This window comes from Nilaparvata lugens, chromosome X (genome assembly GCF_014356525.2).
Source record: "Nilaparvata lugens isolate BPH chromosome X, ASM1435652v1, whole genome shotgun sequence".
Classification (NCBI taxonomy): Eukaryota; Metazoa; Arthropoda; class Insecta; order Hemiptera; family Delphacidae; genus Nilaparvata; species Nilaparvata lugens.
In genome coordinates, this window is record NC_052518.1 from 57,348,611 (window position 1) to 57,371,043 (window position 22,433).

A 22,433-nucleotide genomic window follows, 5' to 3' on the forward strand; every position below is an offset into this window, starting at 1 on the left:
GAGGAAGTTTAGAAGATTGGATAATCTGAACCTTCAGAATTCAACAGTGGGAAAAAAACTTCATCTTCAGGATCAGAACCAACATTTGTTCTATTTGGTGATGAAGGACCAACCCCAGGAAGAATCCACATATCAGGCTTTGTGGCAAAGTTAAATGCACCTGCGGACTCATCTCCAATTCCTGGGAGTGGAGCAGCTTGGGATCCCCAGACTCGGCTGAGGCAATGATGGATTAGACTGGAAGATTATGAGACCAATGATTGGAAAAATCTTCAAGGACACTGTAATCAGTTGGACTGGACACTGTTGTGTTTAGTTGTTTACAATCCATGGCCAGCGACCCTAGCAGATCCATCGAAACCAGCTTCTGCTTGCCACACCTTCAGGATGGATCTTGACTGTTCTGGTACAGAACATAGTCCAGTCAAATGATCGTTTTTCAGGGAACAGCCCCGAAATAATTTTTCTCGTCGGTTCCATGTATTTTGGGGCGCTGAATTCGAATCTGTCATATTTGACACGCCAGAGGTCAGCTTCACCCCAAAAACCCCCCAAAATTTAGGACTTTTTTCAATTTTCCCATTTAATCTCGAAAACCATGAGTTTCTCAAGAAAAATCATTCTCGAAAAAATTAAAGAGAATAAAATTTCCAATAAATTAAGTGGTCGCGCAGGACTCTACAATTTTTGGTTCCGGAGCTACGAATTTTCAAAAAAGGGGTATTTTTTAAGGGTTTTTCAAAATTATGCTAACTCACCACTTTCACCCTAAACAACTTGAATCTTTTTCTAGTAATGATGAAAAAACAAAAATCACGTGAAAGAACAATAACTGAACAGGATTCCTTAGGAATTTTCGAATTTAGTAGAAGGCGGAGAGGGGGTACACCCAAAAATAGAAAATCAAATCTTTCAGTCAAAATTGTAGAGTCCTGCGCGACCACTTAATTTATTGGAAATTTTATTCTCTTTAATTTTTTCGAGAATGATTTTTCTTGAGAAACTCATGGTTTTCGAGATTAAATGGGAAAATTGAAAAAAGTCCTAAATTTTGGGGGGTTTTTGGGGTGAAGCTGACCTCTGGCATGTCAGCGAATTTCATATTGGGATTCAGCTCCCCAAAATAACATACAACCGTCGAGAAAAATTCTTTCGGGGCTGTTTCCTGAAAAACGACCATTTGACTGGACTAAAGTTGGGGGGATGGATTGTTGGAGGGGTATTTCCATCCCGAAATGTTTTTTTTCAAATACACATTCAATAGATGTTAAATGAACCTTGTAATATAATATGAGCCGGGATATGGAATTTTGTTAGGAAGGCTTGGAAAGGTTTCATAATGAATAATTCGCACATGATTTTCTATTTTTGGGTGTATTTCCCCTCCCCCACTACTGAATTTGAAAATTCCCAAGGAATCCTGTTCAGAATTAATTGTTCTTTCACGTGATGTGTGGTTTTTCATCATTACTAGAAAAATTTGTATAGGGTGAAAGTGGTGGGTTTGCATAATTTTGTAAAACCCTTAAGAAATACCCTTTTTTGAAAATTCGTAGCTCCGGAACCAAAAATGGTAGAGTCCTGCTCGACCACTTAATTTATTGCAAATTTCATTCTCTTTAATTTTTTCGAGAATGATCTTTCTTGAGAAACTCAAGGTTTTCGAAATTAAATGGGAAAATTAAAAAAAATCCGAAATTTCTGGGTTTCTTGGGGGTTTTGGGGGTGAAGCCGCCCTCTGGAGTGTAAGCAAATTTCAGATTCGAATTCAGCGCCAAAAAATACATACAGAACCGTCGAGAAAAATTCTTTCGAGGCTGTTTCTTGAAAAACGACCATATGACTGGACAACAGTTCTAAGGAGGGGGCAGTGTTATGGTGAGAAAATTAGTGGGGCAGCAGAGGCGAGGGGTTTCTGAAATCTTCCAGTGTGTTTTGAGTCTGGTCGACAGAGCTGTTGACTAATGGCAAACGCTTCCAAGAACCTTCTGGTAATCAACATGGCGGAGGCAGGGGGGCTTCTAGATCATTCCCGTGAGTTCACGAACAAGTGCGTTCTGGATCTTTCTGGTAATCAACAATCACTGTGATTGGTCGAGCGTGTTCAAAACCTCCAGATCCTTCCCGAAAGTTCTGTTGCCTATAAAAATGGTACGTGTTGCAGTCGGCAGTGGAGTTGAGAAACTACAGTCTACCGTTCGCTATTTCTTATCGTGACAGATAGACATGATAAAGTGATAATAGACTTCTTATCGGGACAGAGACGTGATAAAGTGATAATAGACTTTATTTTTACAGTTATTATTCTTGGTGTCATTTATTCTTTGCAGTTATTTATACTAGTTCATTAATGTACGCTTGACATATTATTTCTGTGTAATTTATTAGTTGGTTTATCAGTTTATAGTTGTGTCTAGTTTTACTTCCGTGTGTTATAGTGTTACAAGTTATAAATCTAATCAGTATAAATCGCCTCAAGTGTTTTATTGGTGTAGAAACCCGCATCAATATGATTAAAAATAATACACATGAATCACTATGCACCATTATATACAAATAAATGCAGATAGATAGATAAATGTCTCTTTACCTGCACTTTATAGCATTATAAGTGATATGAGCGAAGTTGAGGCAATAAGAGTCCACTGAACCCACGAATTTAGGGAGAGGACAGTAGGGTACCTCAGAATATCTTCAATCTCAATCACCAGTTTACTGCATTGAATTTTGGCTTTTCCTTGTGGAGGAGGACATATAAGCTCCCTTTAGGGTCTCAAACTAAGTACTCACATAACTTTTGAAAACAATATTATCAGATCTTTTCTAACTATTACACATTCTTCTCGTTAAGGAGGTCTAAAATCATAACTATGTCAAATTCGGTCGATTTCTGTCGTCAATAATGTCCCGGTAGCATGATGGAAAACTGTAGAACAGAAATTCCTACAAGTTCTAGAGATGATCATTTCAGGGTTGACTGACTAACCTGCAAATTAAGGACTGGAACTTCCTGTTCGAACCTTGTTAGCTCATTGCTCAATATTTCGAGAGTTTCATGGTTTCCTTTCTGAGCTTGCAGGAATTGCTTAGAGCTACGACCGACGAGGTTCTCAGTTCTTTTGCACTGCCTCTCAGCATTGGCTGTTTTTTGCTGTATTTCCAAGCCATCTCGCTGAATTGTTTGAGACGATTTTTGAGCTTCACGAGTCAAATTGAGAGCACCTGAAACAATTATAATATTTAGAACACTGACGTGGTCAGGTCAGCCATTCATGTGTTGCGGTAAACCAATACAGGCATTTTTATTCAGAAAAGCTGTCCTGGCAGAAGCTGTTCATCAAAGATAAAGCAACTTGAATAAACAACTGGTAAATTAATATTGTTTATTTGACAGAGGCTGGCTCAAACAGCACTCTGGTTTGTGGACTGTATCAATTAATTACATTGAGAACTTTTTGGGGTTGTCTGGCGTCGGGTAGCAAGTTGAACAATTTAAATGGCTAAGTGCACAATAACATAGACCTACCTTCATGTCCAAATCCTCCTTGCTTCTAGGATCCCGGGTCCAGATCACGATACGAGACGAGACGACATTTGTAATAAATCACAATAAATGAATAGATCACTTTGCAAAAATCGACATTACGAGAGGTGAGCTGTTCGCTTGGCTCGCAAACGGCAACTGGCGGCGATTATGCTATGCGCATCACCCTTCAATTGCCCCCTCCACCACACAACGCCAGACAACAAAGCAACATTGATATAACGTCCGAACAAATATTGAACGTCCTAGAAGTTTTTCATTCTAATGAAATCACTGTGAAACTTCACAGTATTGAAAAAAATCAAGCAATTCGTAACCCACATTGATCCAATAATTGAGATGAATATTGATAGTCTAATAATAATATAAAGAAAATAAATATCTCAGTACCCTTTTTTTGAAATAATTTATCACAACATGTTTCGGACACTTATGCCATTTTTTCAATCTATAAGGTATGTCCACACATGCCTAACCGAACCGAACCTCGAACAGCGTAGCGGCCCGCGCAATATCTGATGTGCATCGCGCCGTGCAACGAATTTAAACAATGGAATGCAGTCACCTGGTGGATATTTTCCAATTTCAATAATGTAACATCTGTTCTGTAGATTTATTTTAGTAACTACCACATCAAATCAGCAGTTTTCGTGAGTGTCAGTGATAACTGAGAACAGTATTTCAAGACATATGTTTCAATGAATGATTTCTTCAAACATGATTAGAATATTATGTAATTTGAATTTTCTCATCATACTTTTTTTTGATAATCCATTAGGAATCGACAGGTACTAAATCTGTAAATTAATTGAAAACAAATGAAGAATTCAAATCATACAGGCTAGGATTTATAATAAATGTAAAGTATTTTAGGGTGATGTTATCTATATAATAGGAGAGAGTAGGGTTGTGTTTGTTCATGTGTTCATTTGTTTGCATCAAAACATGTCAACTTGTGGATTGCATACGGGAATGATTTAGATCTCTAAATTTTGCACATAAATGCTAAAAATATCAATCTCGTGCACCTGAAAGCCCAAATTTCAATTTTTCTTCTAGATTTTTAAGAATAATTGTTCAAACTTAATTAAAAGTACATACGATTTAATAAAAAACCACCAAATTATTATGGTTGGAATAAAAAAGGAACATCTGTTTCTATTATTGCTTTCTACCTGATACCACTAACCTCAATAATATTGTTTTGATAATTGATAAATATTTTTAATAATACTGTAATGATAATATTTTTATTATAAATATAATAATAGTATTGTTTTGATAATTAATAAATATTTTCATTTTCACAAACTCTGTATAATAATTGGTGAATGTGAAACAGCTGCATCAAAGAAATTATCTTAAAAGCATCTGTTTAGGAAAAAACTTTCCCCCAGTTGCACGTACGTCAGTTAACGTTTAATTGCGATAAAATGCTATACTTTGAGATTAGTGCTAACTGATGCATTTTGGTTGCACAAAAAATAAATTTCAAGCGATAACACCAATAATTGGTGTTTGACTGATAAAAAGGAAAATCGGTTCCCAACAGGATAATAATAAATTAATATTTATTAAAATACACAGCGATGATCCTAAAATCGCAAGTGCGTTAAAATTATTGACATAATTTTTTAATTATTAAACTAACCGATGTAAAAAAAATTTAATTCTGATTATTCGGCATCATTCTTACAGCGATTAGCTGAAATGAAGAAAATGTTGTTGCACAAAGGTAAAAATCAAAAAATAACGCCAGTTAAACTAATCGACATAGAAATATTTTAACAGACCATTATTCATGGGGAATTAAATCCAACTAAGCCGATTAGGTACCTAGGTACTGATAGTTGTCTTCCAAAATAAGTTTTTGGTAAAAAAAAACTACAGAATTTAAAGTATGAGCTAAATAAAATATGAATGAATTTCATCCGTTAATAAAATAGAAAAGATATTTAGCTGTTATTAGCATTCAAAATTAGATTCTGATTTTTGTGGTTAGTTTTCGATCTGGTTCGGCTGCAGATAGCATGCCACTGGCGACAGACAGAACATTTTTATGGCGCATGCGCGATGAATAGTCACCGCTTCAATAGCATAACCTCACTTTTTTGCTATTTGTTCAGGATAATAATTTTAATAACATCACTGTCAGATAAATTACAGTGTTGCCGGATTGTGAAACCGTTAAAATCTTGGTTAGTTAACCGGAAAACTTTATCGGAATTAAAAACTAACCGATCTTTGTGGAACAGAAATGAATCCGTAAAACTAAGGCTGATTTGTTAATCGGCGTTAATGTCCATATTTAACAGACGTACGTGCAACTGACCCATAGTTTTGAAACTTTGTTTTCCTGATGCAATGTTCAGGCCTACACGAAGCATGTATTATTAATTTTTCAGCTAGAACAGCTTTTTGAGACAAAGTGCTAAATAAACGTCTACAGTTTAATCAATGCTGTATCAGCAATATGAAGAAACATTTCTCTGCTGTATCAGCAGAACATTTCTCTTAAAAGGGAAATTAGAAGATAGGTATGATTGGGGATCCTTTCCGAATGATAAAAACAGGTTTTTTCCGTCACACCCCAATTTTTCCGCCATTTTGAATCCAATTTCTTTTTTAATTGAAAGGTGGTCATATGATACATGATTCCGATACAGGATTTCCAGAGAAAAGGTATGGTGAAAACCGCACATCGATATCTCAAAACTTTCAAAATTTATTCTCATTCATTTCCTTTATTATAGTATAGAAGATGATAGATAGATGGATGATATATCCAGTATCTTCTATACTATAATAAAGGAAAGAGCTGGCATAAACACGTAAACACGTGTAGAGGATAGGAAAATTATATTTGACGCATCATCACGTCTGAACTACTGGACTGATTTACTTGAAATGCTGCTTATAAATTCTTAATCAACCGAGGATTCTTATGGGCCTATTTTCAATTCTTGTAGATTTCATTACGTCAAGTTTTAAAATAGACCCTTGCGAAGCACGGGTTACCTGTTAGAAATTAAAATAAAATCAAGTTTACACCAAAATACACGGTACATCAACAAGTGATCAATTCTGTTCCTATTAATTAACCACGAAAAAATAATATTATTTACCTCGCTTATTCAGTTTTGATCAGGATCATTTCGATAAACCGAGAAAAATGCTAAATGTTTTATCTTTCAATGATGTATCATCTTCGTGAGTTTAAATATACTGGAGAATTAATTAAAATGAATACGAGTATGGAATTTACCGAATCCATTTCTATCAATTTACGATTGGTTAATGGAATTAATTATTAGTGAAAGATGATATGCTTATGACTTTAAATGGAATAATGAAATTGGATGAATTGTCATGGTACTGAGTTCTTGGTCAACATATTTTAATATTGGAATTTATACATTCATTAATTCTTCAGAAGTTGTTGAATTAAAAATTATTTATCAGTTCCTATAAATTTATTATTAAAGAGAATGAATTGTTCAAAACATAAATTTAATAAAATAAGAAGAGGCCTATACTTCTGTATTCATGTTCGCGAACGTGTTCGCATGTTTTCCACTTGTGATGGATAGCCAAAATTGGACAGCAAACGGCAAGGCGAACTGTAAACAAGGCCTCTGATTGGTTGAAAAGCTCAGCGTTCGGTGAACGGTTAAAAGAGCGGCACGTCAAACCGTTCGGAGAACGGCGCGGTGAATGGTTCACATCTGATTTTTAACATTCTGAAACATATGCTAATGTTCGCTGCACGGCGCGATGTACGTTTGATGGCGCGGTTCGCTGCGCTGTTCGAGGTTCGGTTCGGCATGTGTAGACACAGCTCAACGATAATAAAGTAAACTAACAGTTGTGATCGATAACATAGAATGTATTATTAGCACTCACCTTCCACGTTACTTTCCTGTAGAAGTGTGGCATTATCTTTCAATGATTTTGCAGAATTTTCTAAAAACAACGTTTTATTCCTAAGGTTTGCCAAAGCTAGATTCGATATATAGATTCTCTGAGTTGTATTATCCAATAATTTATTAACGTCATCATGATCGTCGATCAAATCAGTGAAGTTCTCTCTAAATGAAAAACAGAAAAACAAATAATTTGAGGAGAAATCGAGTTACATTCGTTGGTACACAGTCACTATTGGAGAAGATGAAAAGTATTGAAAAAATTGAAATGGGGAATCCATTTATAATTAACAGCTTTGATAGAGTCAAAGAATCGAGTACCGGTTATTTAAATACAAAATACATAAAAATGCATTTGAAAGTAGATCTTAGGAATCAATTCCAAGGCTTGAAATAAACGTTCAGGTCATTGTGAAAGTGAATCACATTCATAGATGTGTTATTCATTATTTATACTGTATTTTTTTACATAATTGGTGAATTTCTCAAATTATTTAAGCTGGAAGGATCTAAATATTGTTTTTTTTCCAAGAAGTTTAATAGGACTACAATTTCCACTAAAAGAAATAGATTAACATTATCTGAAAATGAAACATATTGAAGATGGTTGATTGGAAAATTGTAGCAACTGTGAGCTATTCTATGACTGAGAAAAATAAATATAAAACACGAAAAAGCAAATTTATTCCACTACTAACCTATAAGCCATGACATCGTTCTCAAGAGTCCCAAGGTCTATAGAGCTCTTTGTAGTATTCTGTAGAAGCTGCTTAACTTCTTTCAAATGATTTTCCATGATTTCAAACTCTTTCGTGTAAGCTCCACTAGCCCCAGTTCTTTTGATTTCTTTGGCTGCGTCAATCACTCTAACGGTTTCATCTAGAAAATTAGGAGTGCATAGCACATATCAAATTAACACGTATTTGTAAAATAAAGCATAACTCAATGACTACGGATTGAGAATGTACACAAGATTCAAAACTCTGCAATGTCTCTTGAGCACATAAACCTATGAAAAATTAATGTTAATATGTACATAGGTCTGGAAAACAAATCAAATAAATTTTATTGTTCACATTATTTGAAACATAAAAATCATCAGAAAAAGAACTTTTCTTCAGCAATAAAATTTGATGAGAAATACAGATGATGACTTCCATGATTAGTTATAATTTAAATATTGAAAATGCTGATGATGATGTCGAGAAACAATTGAAGCAAACAATATATTTTACTACTCATAAAAAGCAAGAAGCTTTTGTACGTGAGCAGGAGTTGAAAAAAGAAAACATACACATTCACACACAAGCATAATTCAAAACATAGACTTAGAACAGTCTATGCATTTAAACAACAGAATACCACCAAAAGAAATCAATTATTGAAGTTTACACCTTCATAGAGAACGTAGAGAAAACAGGAAGTCAACAATATTTAAGACATATAATGGAGGTCATGAGGTGTTTGCTCTGGAAAATGGGGAAAGAATGAAAACATAATTATATCCAAGCACAGTAAATTAGTTTGATAAGGAATCATGTCAGCCCACCACCCTGAAAAAAATTTCCAGTTCGATAGGTGAATGAAGCCATAGCCAATTCTTTGTTTTAAGGATAATTCGTCTGTAATTATTCTCATTTCTGATTTAATCTGGTAGAATATTGTAAAACTTTGGTCCAAGAAATAGGAAAAATCTTTGAAATGTAGTATAATTTGGCTTTGGGACTTTCAACATGGACCACCGTGCTGATTGGCGAGTTACAGGATGATTGACTTCATGATTAGGCCCAGCCGGTTGTCCTATAAATATTACCACTCATTCTGTAAAACAGGGACAATACCTTTAGGACGAAAATATAACTCAAGGGAAGGATTCCCAATAGCTTGAAATTCTTTGTTACTGAATAATACAGAGACAAAGAATTCCCCTGCAACTCAGTATCCTCATTGAAGAAGATAATCATATTAAAAGATGATTAAAAAGATACAAAAAATGATTGTTTCATACGAGAAATAGAATAGTTTGACCAAAGCTGTGCTTGCTATACTTTACAAGATATAATTTATCTTGATATCAAGATATCAAGATTACATTTAACACAATAAATTGTACAAAGAAAACCATGAAAGATCAAAAGATTCAAAGAAAGAAAATAATGTAAGATAACTTTTATACATTTTAAAATGTCTTTTTCATTTTTTGAAGTTGTAAAAACTTTGATAATAGAAGTCATGTAAATCACACGATAAGAAATGAGCATTATGTAGTTACTGGAATTATTTTTTTAGTTCGAATACGTTCCCGAATGAAACCTACTGTTCATTATTCTTGTTAAGGGATATTAAGCTGTTTCCTCAGGTCGTTCGGAAAGTAACCTCCGATCAGTCACAGTGCTGGTAGTGGGGGGAGTAGCGACGCCTTCTTTACATTCACGCACGCGGGAGGTCAGTCAGCATCATGCCGTGGCGAGTAAACACACAGTTTTTGTGTCAGTTTGAAATGTATGTTGCAATAGAAAACTCCACCGAATGTGAAGTGCGAGCTGTTATAAGGTTTCTTACAGCCAAAAAATATTCTGCATCAGCTATTCATCGTGAGCTTTGTGCCGTGCACGGACCAAGAGTCATGAGTGAAGGAGTTGACCGTTGACCGTGAATGAGTGCGTTTATTTAAAAGTGGACTAGAAAACGTTCATGATGTAGAGAGGAGTGGTAGGCCATCATTGGTCACTGACTAACTTCTTCAGACAGGTGATGCTACAGTTTGTGAAAATCGACGTTTTACATTGTCGGAGTTGTCTACTGACTTTCCAGAGATTTCCAAGACTCGTACGAGATAGTGACAGCAAGATGTGACAGCTCAAAGATGCGGTCACAGGCTGGCTCCAGGCACAGACGGGTGATTTTTATGCAGAAGGAATTTCAAAGCTTGTGAATAGATATGATAAGTGCCTCAATCGTCATGGAGACTATGTCGAGAAATAAATAGAGCAAAAATGTAGTTTTAAGATGTATATATTGAAATATTTTTATTGAACTTGATGAATTATTTTTAATCAACCGGAGGTTAATTTCCGAATGACTTATCGTATATATATATAGGCCTACCAGCTTTGATTTTTAGGGCTACCGGAATTATTAAAACACAAATAAAATATAACAAGTACCTTTTTTCAAGTACGTTTTCAAGTAGAAGGGTACTTGATATTTTTTATAGTGTTTTAGTGAAACTAAATGACTCATTACATAATAGTATCTTCTCTAAAACATTAAAACGAATAAATAAACACCATAATCTCATTTTAAACCTTAAATTGAGTTATTCATTTCAAAATTTCTGCTTGTGTTTATAGTGTTTTGCAATGTCAAAAATTGAATGTTGAAGATGACTTTCAATTTCCAACTTACATAATTCATATAATTTCAAAACATTCATTGTGTATGACAACTTTCATGTTGATAAATTATCATATAATTATTCTTGTGAAGATTTCTATTTTTTAAAGTGAATTTATTGTTCCATTTACTTTAATAACATGTGATAGAACGTTGGTATACATTTTGAAACAAAAAACTTAAGGCTTCAGTATGATTTCGGTATTTATCAATCTTTGTTGATACAATCAGTTGTAGTGACAATTAAATAATTGAATGGTTGCCATTTAGAATCTGTTTCAACTCTAAAATGTGCAGTTGGTACATCCTAACCTTCCTAATACAGCACTAGTATTCATTTTACACTGAATTATTGATATGAAAATTCTTCAAACAAGTTGAATGTGCATCTAATAACGTATGTAACAATGATAATATGGTTGAAAAAGCACTATGAAACAAGTATCTACTTTAACGATGAAATAAGTGTCTCACCATGCAGAGAGCTAAGGATGCTATCCCAATTATCGAAACATTCTCCACAGGTGCTACACTGAGGCGAGCTTCCCACGTATCCCCTGGCACATTGGTCGCACTTGGCACCTCCGATTCCAATCATACAGACACATGTTCCATTCTGCTGGTGGCATTGCAGGGTAGCAGATCCTTCTGGGTTGCATTCACAAGCTGTCCAACACAACAGAGCACATTATTTGTACTAAATCACTTTCCTGATGGCTTGTCGAAATTTGAATAAAACAATTAATCTATCCACTAGAATGAATATTTAATGCTAACATGATTGTTGCTAGAGTATCGTATATGATTTTTGTAAACTACGCTAGTGGAGCAAAGAACGTTTTCAGAAACAATGGAATAAGAAAGGACATTTTCAAGGAAAAACTCACGATGGCATTGGACGTTTGGATCACCCCAGTAGTTGGTTTGACATTGGTTGCATTGTCGTCCTCCAAACCCATCCTTGCACGTACATTGGCCATCAAACTGAAAAAAATGAAAAAAAAATTGTCATCGTCGTCAATAAGCCTATTATTTATTTATTTATTTATTTATTCATGGAGACAACAGGTAAAAAACCCATTTTGCCTCCTCCACACTATACAATAATTTCCAACATAATACAATTTTCAATAAAAAGAAGATAGAAAATATGAGAAAATAATAAATTATAAAAATAGCTAATTATAAAATTAAGAGAATGAAATAAGACGAAAAATAGAAGAAATATACAGTCTTATATAGAATAATAAAAATACATTAACTGAATTCAATAAGAAAAAATGCACACATACTTCAGTAAACTATAATCATTACTAGTATATAGACAAGAGGAAAAGTGTCTGTGTAATGTACTACCACTAGCCTTTATGAGGATAATTGAATAAAAGAAATGCAAGCGCAAATCACGAAATGATGGACCACATACTACAAGACCAAATCATATGAAATCCTTCGGAATTTGGAGAGGGAGAACCAGAAGATGTCCAAGTGCTCTGAATAAGTATTGAAAATTCTTTGAGCTCTACTTAAAGGAAAGTTATAATGTCTTACCGTTCTGGAGCGAGAAATATGAAATGAAAATCCAGAACGTCGTGCAATTGTATTTATATATATGTTAATTTTAGAAAGCAGGTAGGAAGAATCAATTTTATTATTTAACAGATTGTACAGAAAAACAAGTAATTTAAAATCACGTCTTACTTTCAGTGATTCAATATTGAACATACTTCTGAGGGAGTTGGTTGAGTAATCAAAGGGACAGAAAACCCTGTGCTTTTTATAATACATGCATCTCAGAAATTTGTTTTGCAAGCGTTCTAGAATGTGAATCTGTTCATTATGATAAGGATTCCATACTTCGCATGCATACTCTAATAGACTCCTCACAATTGATTTGTATAAGAGTAGCAGAGGTACCACATCAGTGAAGGGCGAGCACGTCCTCAAAATGAAACCCATCTGTTGGTTGGCTCTGTTAACTATGTAATCAATATGTGAATTGAAAGAAAGGTCTGGGCTGAATACTACTCCAAGGTCCTTGAACGACTCCACCTTTTCCAATGGAATACCATTTATAAAGTATACACCTGCATGAGTGGAGGACTGCCGAGTGAAACTCATGAATTTACATTTATTCACATTCATTTTTAGTCCATTTTCATCACACCATCTAGACAGACTATCAATATCCCTCTGCAAATCATAGCAATCTCTTTGATAATTGATTTCTTTATATAATTTTACATCATCTGCATACAGAAGGCATGAAGATTCTCTGATGGTAGATGGTAGATCATTAATAAACAAAAGAAATAGAAGTGGACCAAGGTTAGAGCCCTGAGGAACCCCGATGTACACTCAAAGCATTCTGATTTGAAATTGTGAATCTTGACATACTGTATTCTTGCCTCCAGATAACTCTGTAGAAGATTAACCATTGTTACACAAAATCCTAACACTTTGAGTTTCCGTATCAGAAGTCTATGATTTATGGTGTCAAACGCTTTTGATAGATCTGTAAAGATAACATCTGTACGACCTCCATGATCCAAAATTTGTGAAACCTCACTACTAAAAACTATAAGATTGGACACAGTTGAGCGACCAGGCAGAAATCCATGTTGCTCAGGTGCAATAATCCTCTGACACTGCTTATAAATAATCGAATGCAGGAGCTTCTCAAAAACTTTCGAAAAACAATTCAAAATGGATATTGGTCTGTAGTTTTTAATATCATTCCTATTCCCAGACTTGAAAACAGGAGTAACTCTTGCAATCTTCCATTTTGAAGGAAATCTACCCGACCTTATAGCCAAGTTAAAAATGAATGTTAATGGCTCTAGAAGGACTGCAGCACAGCCCTTGACAATAAAGGTTGGAATCGCATCAGGACCCTCGGAGCAGCCCGACCTCAGCCCATTGATAGCAGACAAAATATCATTGGAAGAAACCATCCCAACTCCCCCATCCAACAATGAGCACCCAGACACCTCCGGAATCCCCATTGGCACATCAGGTGTATCAGCCTCATACACAGATTGAAAGTATTTAGAGAAACCATTAACTATGTCAGCCCCAGAGTAAGACTCTCCGTCCAGTGTCATGGTTGACTCCACAAAAGAAGTTTTTCTTTTTGAATTGACGTATTTCCAGAAATCTTTTACATTATGTCGTATTCCATTTTGAACTCTAATCAAATACGCCTCATAAGATAATGTAATTCTGTTTTTCAGGGATGCGCGTAAAGTTTTAAATTTATTATCATGATAAGGCGAAGTTTTTCTCTTTCTTGAGCACTTATTTTTTATTTTCAAATCTGATATGATATCAGATGTAAACCAAGGAGGATACTTATTATTTGAAATATTCAACCTTCTACTTGGAATAAATTCATCAAAATTTTTGTAAAGTACTTCATAAAAATTATCTACAGCAGAGTCAACATCACCGCAACGAAAAACAGAGTCCCAACTGGAATCGCGGAGTCCGCAATAGAGGCCGAGATAGTCCCCCTTGGAATAGTCATACGAATATTCGGGTGAACGATTTGAGTCGAGCTCTGACACCTTCACCGCATATGAGGCTTCCACACATAATGCAGGGTGATAACAGTCTTGCGGGAGGAGTGGATCATCGCATTTCACTACATCAACTGGAAAGTTGCTCAAAACAATATCCAGTGTTCTACCGAGCTCATTTTGTACTGAATTATAAGAAATTAGATCATAGAATGACATTAAATGACAAAGAAATTTTGCTTTGCATGAGCCAGAAGAGAGATCATAAGTATCAGAGCTAATTTCGGGTAAATTGAAATCACCAATAATCATTAAATTTCCATTGAGTAAGCTATTCAAGGATTCAATGTATTCACAGTAATCAAGAAAAACATTTGAAGGAGTGGAAGGTGGCATATAAACAGCATTTATATGATAATCGGTTGAATTTGATTTAAGTTTAACCCCTACGGAATCATAACAATAATAATCATTATTTACAGATAGCTCACTACAGAGCTCCGATTGCAATGATCTTCTCACTGCGATAAGTACTCCACCCCCCCTGCGACCGCCACCACCCCCTCCCCTATCAGTCCGATAGACAGAGTAGCGGTCATCAAAAATTTCACAACTGATTATGCCGTCGTGCAGCCAGGTCTCAGTCAATACTATCAAATCGTAATTTGCACTTAGAAGAGATTTATACAGATTCGAGGTTTTTGTACGCAATCCTCTAACATTTTGATAGTACACAGACAAAGAAGAAATTAATGACATATATGAAAAAGAGAAAAAATGAAAAAATATTTATAAATATTATAAATTCAAATAAATGACAAGAAGTGAAAAAAATGAACAAAATAAAATATAAGTCGATCATCTAAGCCCACCGGTAAAAAACTGTTTTCAATATCGTAAAATATTAAAAACAAGAAAAAAAAAGAATTACTCTCATTCGTTATTAAAGTTATCTCAGCAAACTGTTTTCCACATTGTAAATTATTAAATAAGAATTATTATTAAAAAAGAAAAATATTACTCTCTTGCGTTAAGGTTAATGTTCATATTACATAAATCAGATTCTCATCCTTAATCAGCAAATAACTTGGGTCATCACCACTATTCTCCCCCCTTTACATTTCAAGAATAATAATAATTAAAGAAAAAAAATAAATTTTAAATAGCAGAACCTTTAATGAATAGAATACTAGATATTTGGTCTTCAGTATGGATAACCACCTTAGTACCACCACAACTACTCAGAAAGATTCTATAATAATGAAAACACCCAGTGTAGAAGAAAACAGAGTGACTGCAATCTGCAATAAGATTAGAAGCAAGAACGAGAAATGTTATCGGAAGACCTAGCAATACTGTAATAATGAGAATGAGATAAAAATATTCCATAGTTCTGTTGATATAACGTAGTTGCAGAAAGAAAAACATATAACTTAGTTAGTGCAGTTAGTGAATTGATAAGACTATACCACGCTTTGACAAAATTTAACAAAGAGTGGTATAATTTAAAATAGCGTGGCATAGTCTTTTAATAGTAAACGAATTCCAATATTTTTTTATTAATATAATACAGCCTTATAATCCATTACCAGGAACAATCAAAACAATCCCTAGTACATTTATTTCCTTATTATTTGCTGTTCTATTGAAAGGTTCCCTACCAATTTCTTTAAGATTGAACATTCATTTAATTATAAATTGTTTATCAATTTCCAGGACTCCAGATAGGAGAAACAGTTATTTTAAATCACAAAAGCAAGACTCATAGAAAACATTCATTCGGTTGAGTTGATTATAACTCTATGTAGTTAAGTTGATAGCCGAGAAAACAATGATAATAATGGATTAACAGTTGTAAAATTCTGATTGATTATTGATTAATGAATAAAAACAGATACGTGAAATCGAATAATAATACACTCTAGATTTGGCACAATTCATTTCCGAAAAACAATATATATTATATGAGACCTACAATATAGGGAAAATAAATTAAATCTTTAACAACTGACTGTAGTTGGTACAGCTTTCAAGTCCTTCTCACATCGTACGGTATAGATTCTACCGTTCTCAACAATTCTTATCTTTATTGTACCAGTCTTGTCCACCCAAACATATTTGAAGCCAAATTCCTTTTGAAGTCTTCTAGCTTTGGAGAGAAGTATTTTTCGTGGAGCCGTTAAAGAAAAGTTTATATAAACTGGGTGGGTCTCACCTTGCATCCCCATGTGCCTGGTCGACAGCTTGTTGACACTGCGCTTCTGTTGCATAATCTCGTGAGCGATCGTGCGTCGAACAAACTTCACTATGATTGGTGGCGGATTTCGTGAATCAGGTCGCTTTTTAAGACGATGACAGCAGTCAATCTCTTCTGCACCTATGTGCACACCCACAGCTTGGCAAGTTTGGAGCACCACCTTTGAGACGACCTCCTGATCTGCGACTGGAATACCGTGTATTTCCAAAGTGTTTCGCCTTCCATACTGCTCCAGATCGTCGGCTTGCATCGACAGGTCTGCAATTTTCTGCTTTAGAGCTTCATTTTCAGTTTGCAGAGTCCTTATTATTTCCTGCTGAGATGCGATCAATTCTCCCTGTGTAACAAGAATTTCAGCGTTGTTGTCGAGTTTTGCATGACACGAACTGAGGGACTCTTGTAGTTTCTCGAAGCTGCTCATAACTTGCCGCTTGAAATCATTCAAGGCCTCAGTATACGGGTCCTCGGAGCCTGATGAATTGACGGACGCACCAGCGCTGGAAGTTTTTACTGGAGTCGATTGAGCCTCAGTACCCCGCTGACTACGGTGACCCGCCAAACAGCCTCCGCACTTCCAAGAACTCTTCCTCAGGAATTCGAGCTCAACTTCACTTAGATCTCTGTCCGACTCTCCCCTGATACATTTTCCATGGAATATCGATCCACACTCAGCGCATACCACTTTGACTTTGTCAGATCTTCCAACCAACACATTGCACTCCGCACATGCACTCATTTTAGTACTGTAATAAAGATATAATTCGGCTTGAAAACTGTTAAAACGAATAAAATATCAACGAAAAGAACCGGCAGGCTTAGTAAGATGACCGACCAAACTAAGCAAAACTATTCATAAATCAACCGGTAGCCGATAAGAGAGAACGGAACGAAAAACGTCTGCTCGCAATCAACTCTCTGATAGAACTGATATTACTGATAGAACTTGCTATTATTCAATAGCAAGTAAGCCGTGCTCCGCAAGGGTCCAATTAAAAATTTGACAAACTGGAAACTTGACGTTATGAAATCTTGAAGAATTGAAAATAGGCCTATAACCATCCTAGGTAAATTAAGAATCTATATGCAAAATTTCAAGTTAATCATTCCAGTAGTAAAATGACGTGATGATACGTAATTCGTGAATTTCCTATCCCATACGTGTATAAGCCAGTTCTTTCCTTTATTATATTATAGATGATAGATAGATGATTTATTAGTATCTTTGAATGTGAATAGCTTTCGAAAGGTTTGAGATATCGCTGTGCAGTTCTAACTATTCATTTTTTCTTGAAATTCTGACGATTGCAGTATCAGATTGGCCTTCTTCAATGCTTTAACTTCCACTTTACAACCAAGTATATTTTTAAATTCAATGACTGTTTTTTATATTTAATTCTGCGCTGAATTATACCATGAACCTATCTAATGGTTGGTTCTCTTGTCTTCCACTTTAACTTCTTTACAAACTCTCGAACAATCCTTGTACCTTCAGATCTTCCAGTATCATGTCTAGATTTGACTTGATTTTTACTATCAATTGTAGAAGAAAGTGAGAAACACAGAAAAACACCGATTTTGTGCGTATCTTTGACGAAATCGCAAAATTTCTAGACCCTAGCTACACCTCTGTACAAAATTTGAACGTTTTCAGTCATTCTGTTATTGAAAAACGCATATTTTGGACTTATGTTTTGGCGTTATTTCAAAGCCCTATCAATTCACCATTCGAACACCTCAGATGAACCTTATTACCAAATTTGATCATTTTTTGTGATTAGTTTTTTGGAGATGATAAAATTCAGATAAATACTGAAAAACGCTGAAAACACGCTAATTTTAGCTGTATTTCGGCGTAATTAGGAAGCCCTCTAAAGAAAACAATGTCTCTAGCTAAACTTCTGTACAAAATTTAATCATTTTCTTTCAATTAGTTCTTAAAAAATTGGGAAAACGCAGAAAAAACGCCAGGGAACGCTAGGAAAACGCATTAAAACCGCCTATCTTGGGCGTATCTTCGACGTAAATCCTTGCTGTACCAAATTTGAACATGATCTGTCAATTAGTTTTTGAAAACGCTCAAAAACCGCCGATCTTGGGCGGAACTTAAGCGTTATTTCAAAACCCTCCCAATACAACATTTTTATCCCTCAGCTGAGCCTGAGTACCCGATTTGAACATTTTTTGCTAATATTACTTTTTGTGAAAGCTTAGGGAACCCAGAAAAACGCAGATTATGGGCGTATCTTTGGATTTTTTTTCAAATCCGTTCTTGGGGCGCCTCTAGAAGTCCAACTGACCAAATCTGCCAAATTTGAACGTATTTGGTCCAGTAGATTTTTAGTTCTGTTGATTATGTGAGTGATGAATCAGTGCCATTTCGCTTTATATATAGATTCTGTGCTGAATGATACCATGGACCTATCTAATGGTTGGTTCTCTTGTTTCCACTTCAGCTTGTTCACAACCTCTAGAACAATCAATCCTTGTACCTTCAGATCATCCAGTATCATGTCTTGATGTGCTACCAATTTATCCTAATAGGTTGGTTAGCCTTCACCTATATTCTAAGGAAAGTCATCGGTTCCTAATAAGCTAATATCTTGATATATATCATGAATGGAGCTAATGCTTATGAATAAGAAATCCAGTTCAGAGCAAATAAAATTATAATTTTTTAATAAAATGATTCAAAAATTTCAGTTTACACCAGAACAAATAATCACACATGGATCGAACATAGATTGAACATGATTGAGGTGACTAATATGTTTGTTCTGTTCATCAAAATAGATTCCAACAGCTTTCACAAAAACTCAGAAATTATTGTTTCAAATCAAAATCAAAATATATAACTTATAGATTAAGAATACCTAAGAAGATTATCTGTTGTTTAGATAAGAATACTTATCTATCGTTTACAGGTTTCAAAACAGGCTTATGGCTTTCAACATTAAACGAGAAATTCAGCACAAGATGGAAAGAAAAATTGAAATCTACATTTCACTTATGTTCAATAACATCAATAAACTTTACAGAAACATTTAGATCACAAATAATACATCTTAAATTTCAATTATTTAGGAAAATTTCAACAGAAGCCAACACTCCTAACATAAGCCAGCCATTAAAAAGTTTGAGAGAGCTCAGAACTAGAAGCCTTTCCGGTGAGGCCGAGACACATCATCGATTGCCAATTAGCAAAGAACACAAGTCTACAAACATTATATCTATTGTTTTCAATAAAACTTTATTTTTAAAGTTATTTTAGATTTAATCAACCTTTATATTGTTTAGAATTATCTGTTTATTCAGAAATAGAACTTTGTTACAGTGATCCAGTGGGATGTTCAACACTTGTATATAAGATAAATTCCCTGTGAAAAGTTTAGTCCGTATATCAATTACACCGATATTTGCTATCAAGTTTTAATATTTTGAATATCGAATTTAAGATTCAATTCTAATCTAGAAAAAATGTAATATTACAGTCTGTACTACACGAGAGATGAAGCTTTCTAATCATCATTTTTATTGTTCTCGACTGTTTATTTTCATAGGTGTGCCAGTTGAACCCAACTTCAACCAATTCTCTGGTAACTTTCCCATACGTTTCTAATTGGACTGCATTTATTATTAATGTTTCTCTACTTGAAAACTTTATTCTAAACTTGTCAGCTGTCGACTCTTTTTCAAACTCTTAAGGAGTCCAGAATCTCAATATCATCCATAATGATTACAGTCGTGGTATTTCCTTCGTCTTTTTCTTCTCCTCCTCACTATTGGGATTTTCCACGGGTGTGATGTTATTAATATTTTATTGTTTCTTTTTGGCAGACTCGTTTTTGAGTTCTGGAGATGGAGTGCTAAACTTCCTCTTCTTGGTAGCCCGCTTTGTATGAGTCCTGATCCATTCAGTTTCTTCAGCCAATTCTTCTTCATTTCTAGAGTAGTTCTTGGCTGCTGAGCTGGTAGGCTGTGAGCTATGAATCTTTTTCTCAATAAACAGAAATCTTGCTTCCAAATCCTGCGTTGCTTTGCTCCAACTCCTTCCTCTTCTCATCGGATTCTTTCCAGGCAATGAAAAGTACCTACTCGGCTGTGGTTTCAAGTTTATTGCTTTTATATACTGATCAGGTGAACACTGGATTTCAGATGGATTTGGCATGTTTTTGGTGTCTATGCTGTCGTTAGTGACTTTCTTTTCTTCTTGCTTTAATGCTGGAATACTGGATGACTTCAATAAGTTCGACATATTCTACAAACATTCCTTTCAAACAGCACTCGTAATCAACAATCACGCACACGGAAACGTGACCGCAAGCTGTAGTAAGGCCGCGAAAAGCGAGTCGCTCTGCTTGCATAAATCCTGCGGTTGACGACCGATGCTATATTTTTGTTCCACTTTCAATCGCGAACAAACTGCTGACACACTACTTCCACACTACACTACTACTCTAATCTATTCCACTATACGTCCTTCCTTAATAAGTTCTAGCACAATACTGAGGTTATAACCGTCAATACTTTTAAGCACATATAAAAGATATGAACCATATGAGCACATATAAATGATATGTGACCATGTCACCGAGCAAAAAATTGATTTGTTTGTATTGTTATTAAAATTGATATTCAAGCAAACAATCTTAACAGGATTATGATTCCTAGAGAAACTGAAATGATGTCGATCCACTCAGTTGAGGATAATTCGTCCCAAACCCAATTTTCAGGTAACACCAACAATATTTATCAATAGGTACTGTATATAATATATGAATAGAGGTCGTTGGTCTTTTGTTATTGCTCCTATTTGTATTACAGTTCACAGAGCTAACAATTTACAAGAATTAGATTAGGCATGTTTCTACGTAGTTTGGTGTATTTCTGTGATAAATATAGTCCTACAATAATATCTTATTCAATTATACACCTGAATATCGTTTAAATTAATTTTTTTGTAGCATTTAGAAATCTTTCACAACTATCCAACTGTAAAAGCCTATTCCAATGGTTTTACCATTCGAATGGTAAATTTGAAAAACAAAGTTGGCATGAAAGTGGCAATTATTACTCCATTCAAAAATATTTATACTTTCTGAGATTAATGGAAGAAATGATTCCTTATTTGCGAATATAATGCATGTAATTTTACAATTGTAGTTTCATTTATCTCCTCAATATCAATCATTTATAAAGATTTTCAAGATTGCTTGAGTGTTTGTTGGTAATCAGTAGTGTTATTATCACATATTAAATTCTCACGAAACATCATATTTAGGGAAATATTATATCACGTGATAAATTCTGCATTATCAAAAAATCTGCAATACGTATAAAAAACGAGATTTGTATCATAAATATAGAAAGAGATACTAGGAAAGAAGCGAGAACAAAGCAGAAACTGAGTGTCGGTCCTTATTAGCCATGGGAGACTTTGTCTCCGAGACTCGGTCGCTCTCGGTTAATAGGGACCCTAAGCTTGTCAATTTATTTATAGAATGACTGACCTGGTTGCATTGTTCCTCATCCGATCCAGTGGGGTCACAATCACATGGCTCACATCCTGTGCCACTGGCTATCTTCCAATGGTTGGGTTTGCATTGGTCGCACTTCTGTCCAATGACATTGGGCAAACAAGGACATTGACCCGTCACCCGATCACAGAAGCCCAGTTTTGCATCGGTACCCAGGATGTCACATACACATTCTGTTCAGAAAATTAAAATGGAATATTTTCATTGAATTCAGAATATATTAAAAATTTAAAAAAAATACCGTGCACAAATAAAATACTG

At 34.9% G+C, this 22,433-nt stretch overlaps 1 protein-coding gene across 2 annotated transcripts in view; it reads right to left on the bottom strand.

Moving 5' to 3' along the window:
• Window positions 1-22,433, bottom strand: part of LOC111050643 (laminin subunit beta-1) — a 263,300-nt gene that overhangs the window by 68,895 nt on the left and 171,972 nt on the right. For both annotated transcript variants that reach the window (XM_039443365.1, XM_039443363.1), the window contains exons 22-27: window positions 22,146-22,345; window positions 11,751-11,847; window positions 11,338-11,529; window positions 8,166-8,346; window positions 7,448-7,632; window positions 2,987-3,222 (exon numbers count right to left, since the gene is read on the bottom strand). In XM_039443365.1, coding sequence (XP_039299299.1) covers window positions 2,987-3,222; window positions 7,448-7,632; window positions 8,166-8,346; window positions 11,338-11,529; window positions 11,751-11,847; window positions 22,146-22,345 — 1,091 coding nt within the window. The remainder of the gene's footprint in view (window positions 1-2,986; window positions 3,223-7,447; window positions 7,633-8,165; window positions 8,347-11,337; window positions 11,530-11,750; window positions 11,848-22,145; window positions 22,346-22,433) is intronic.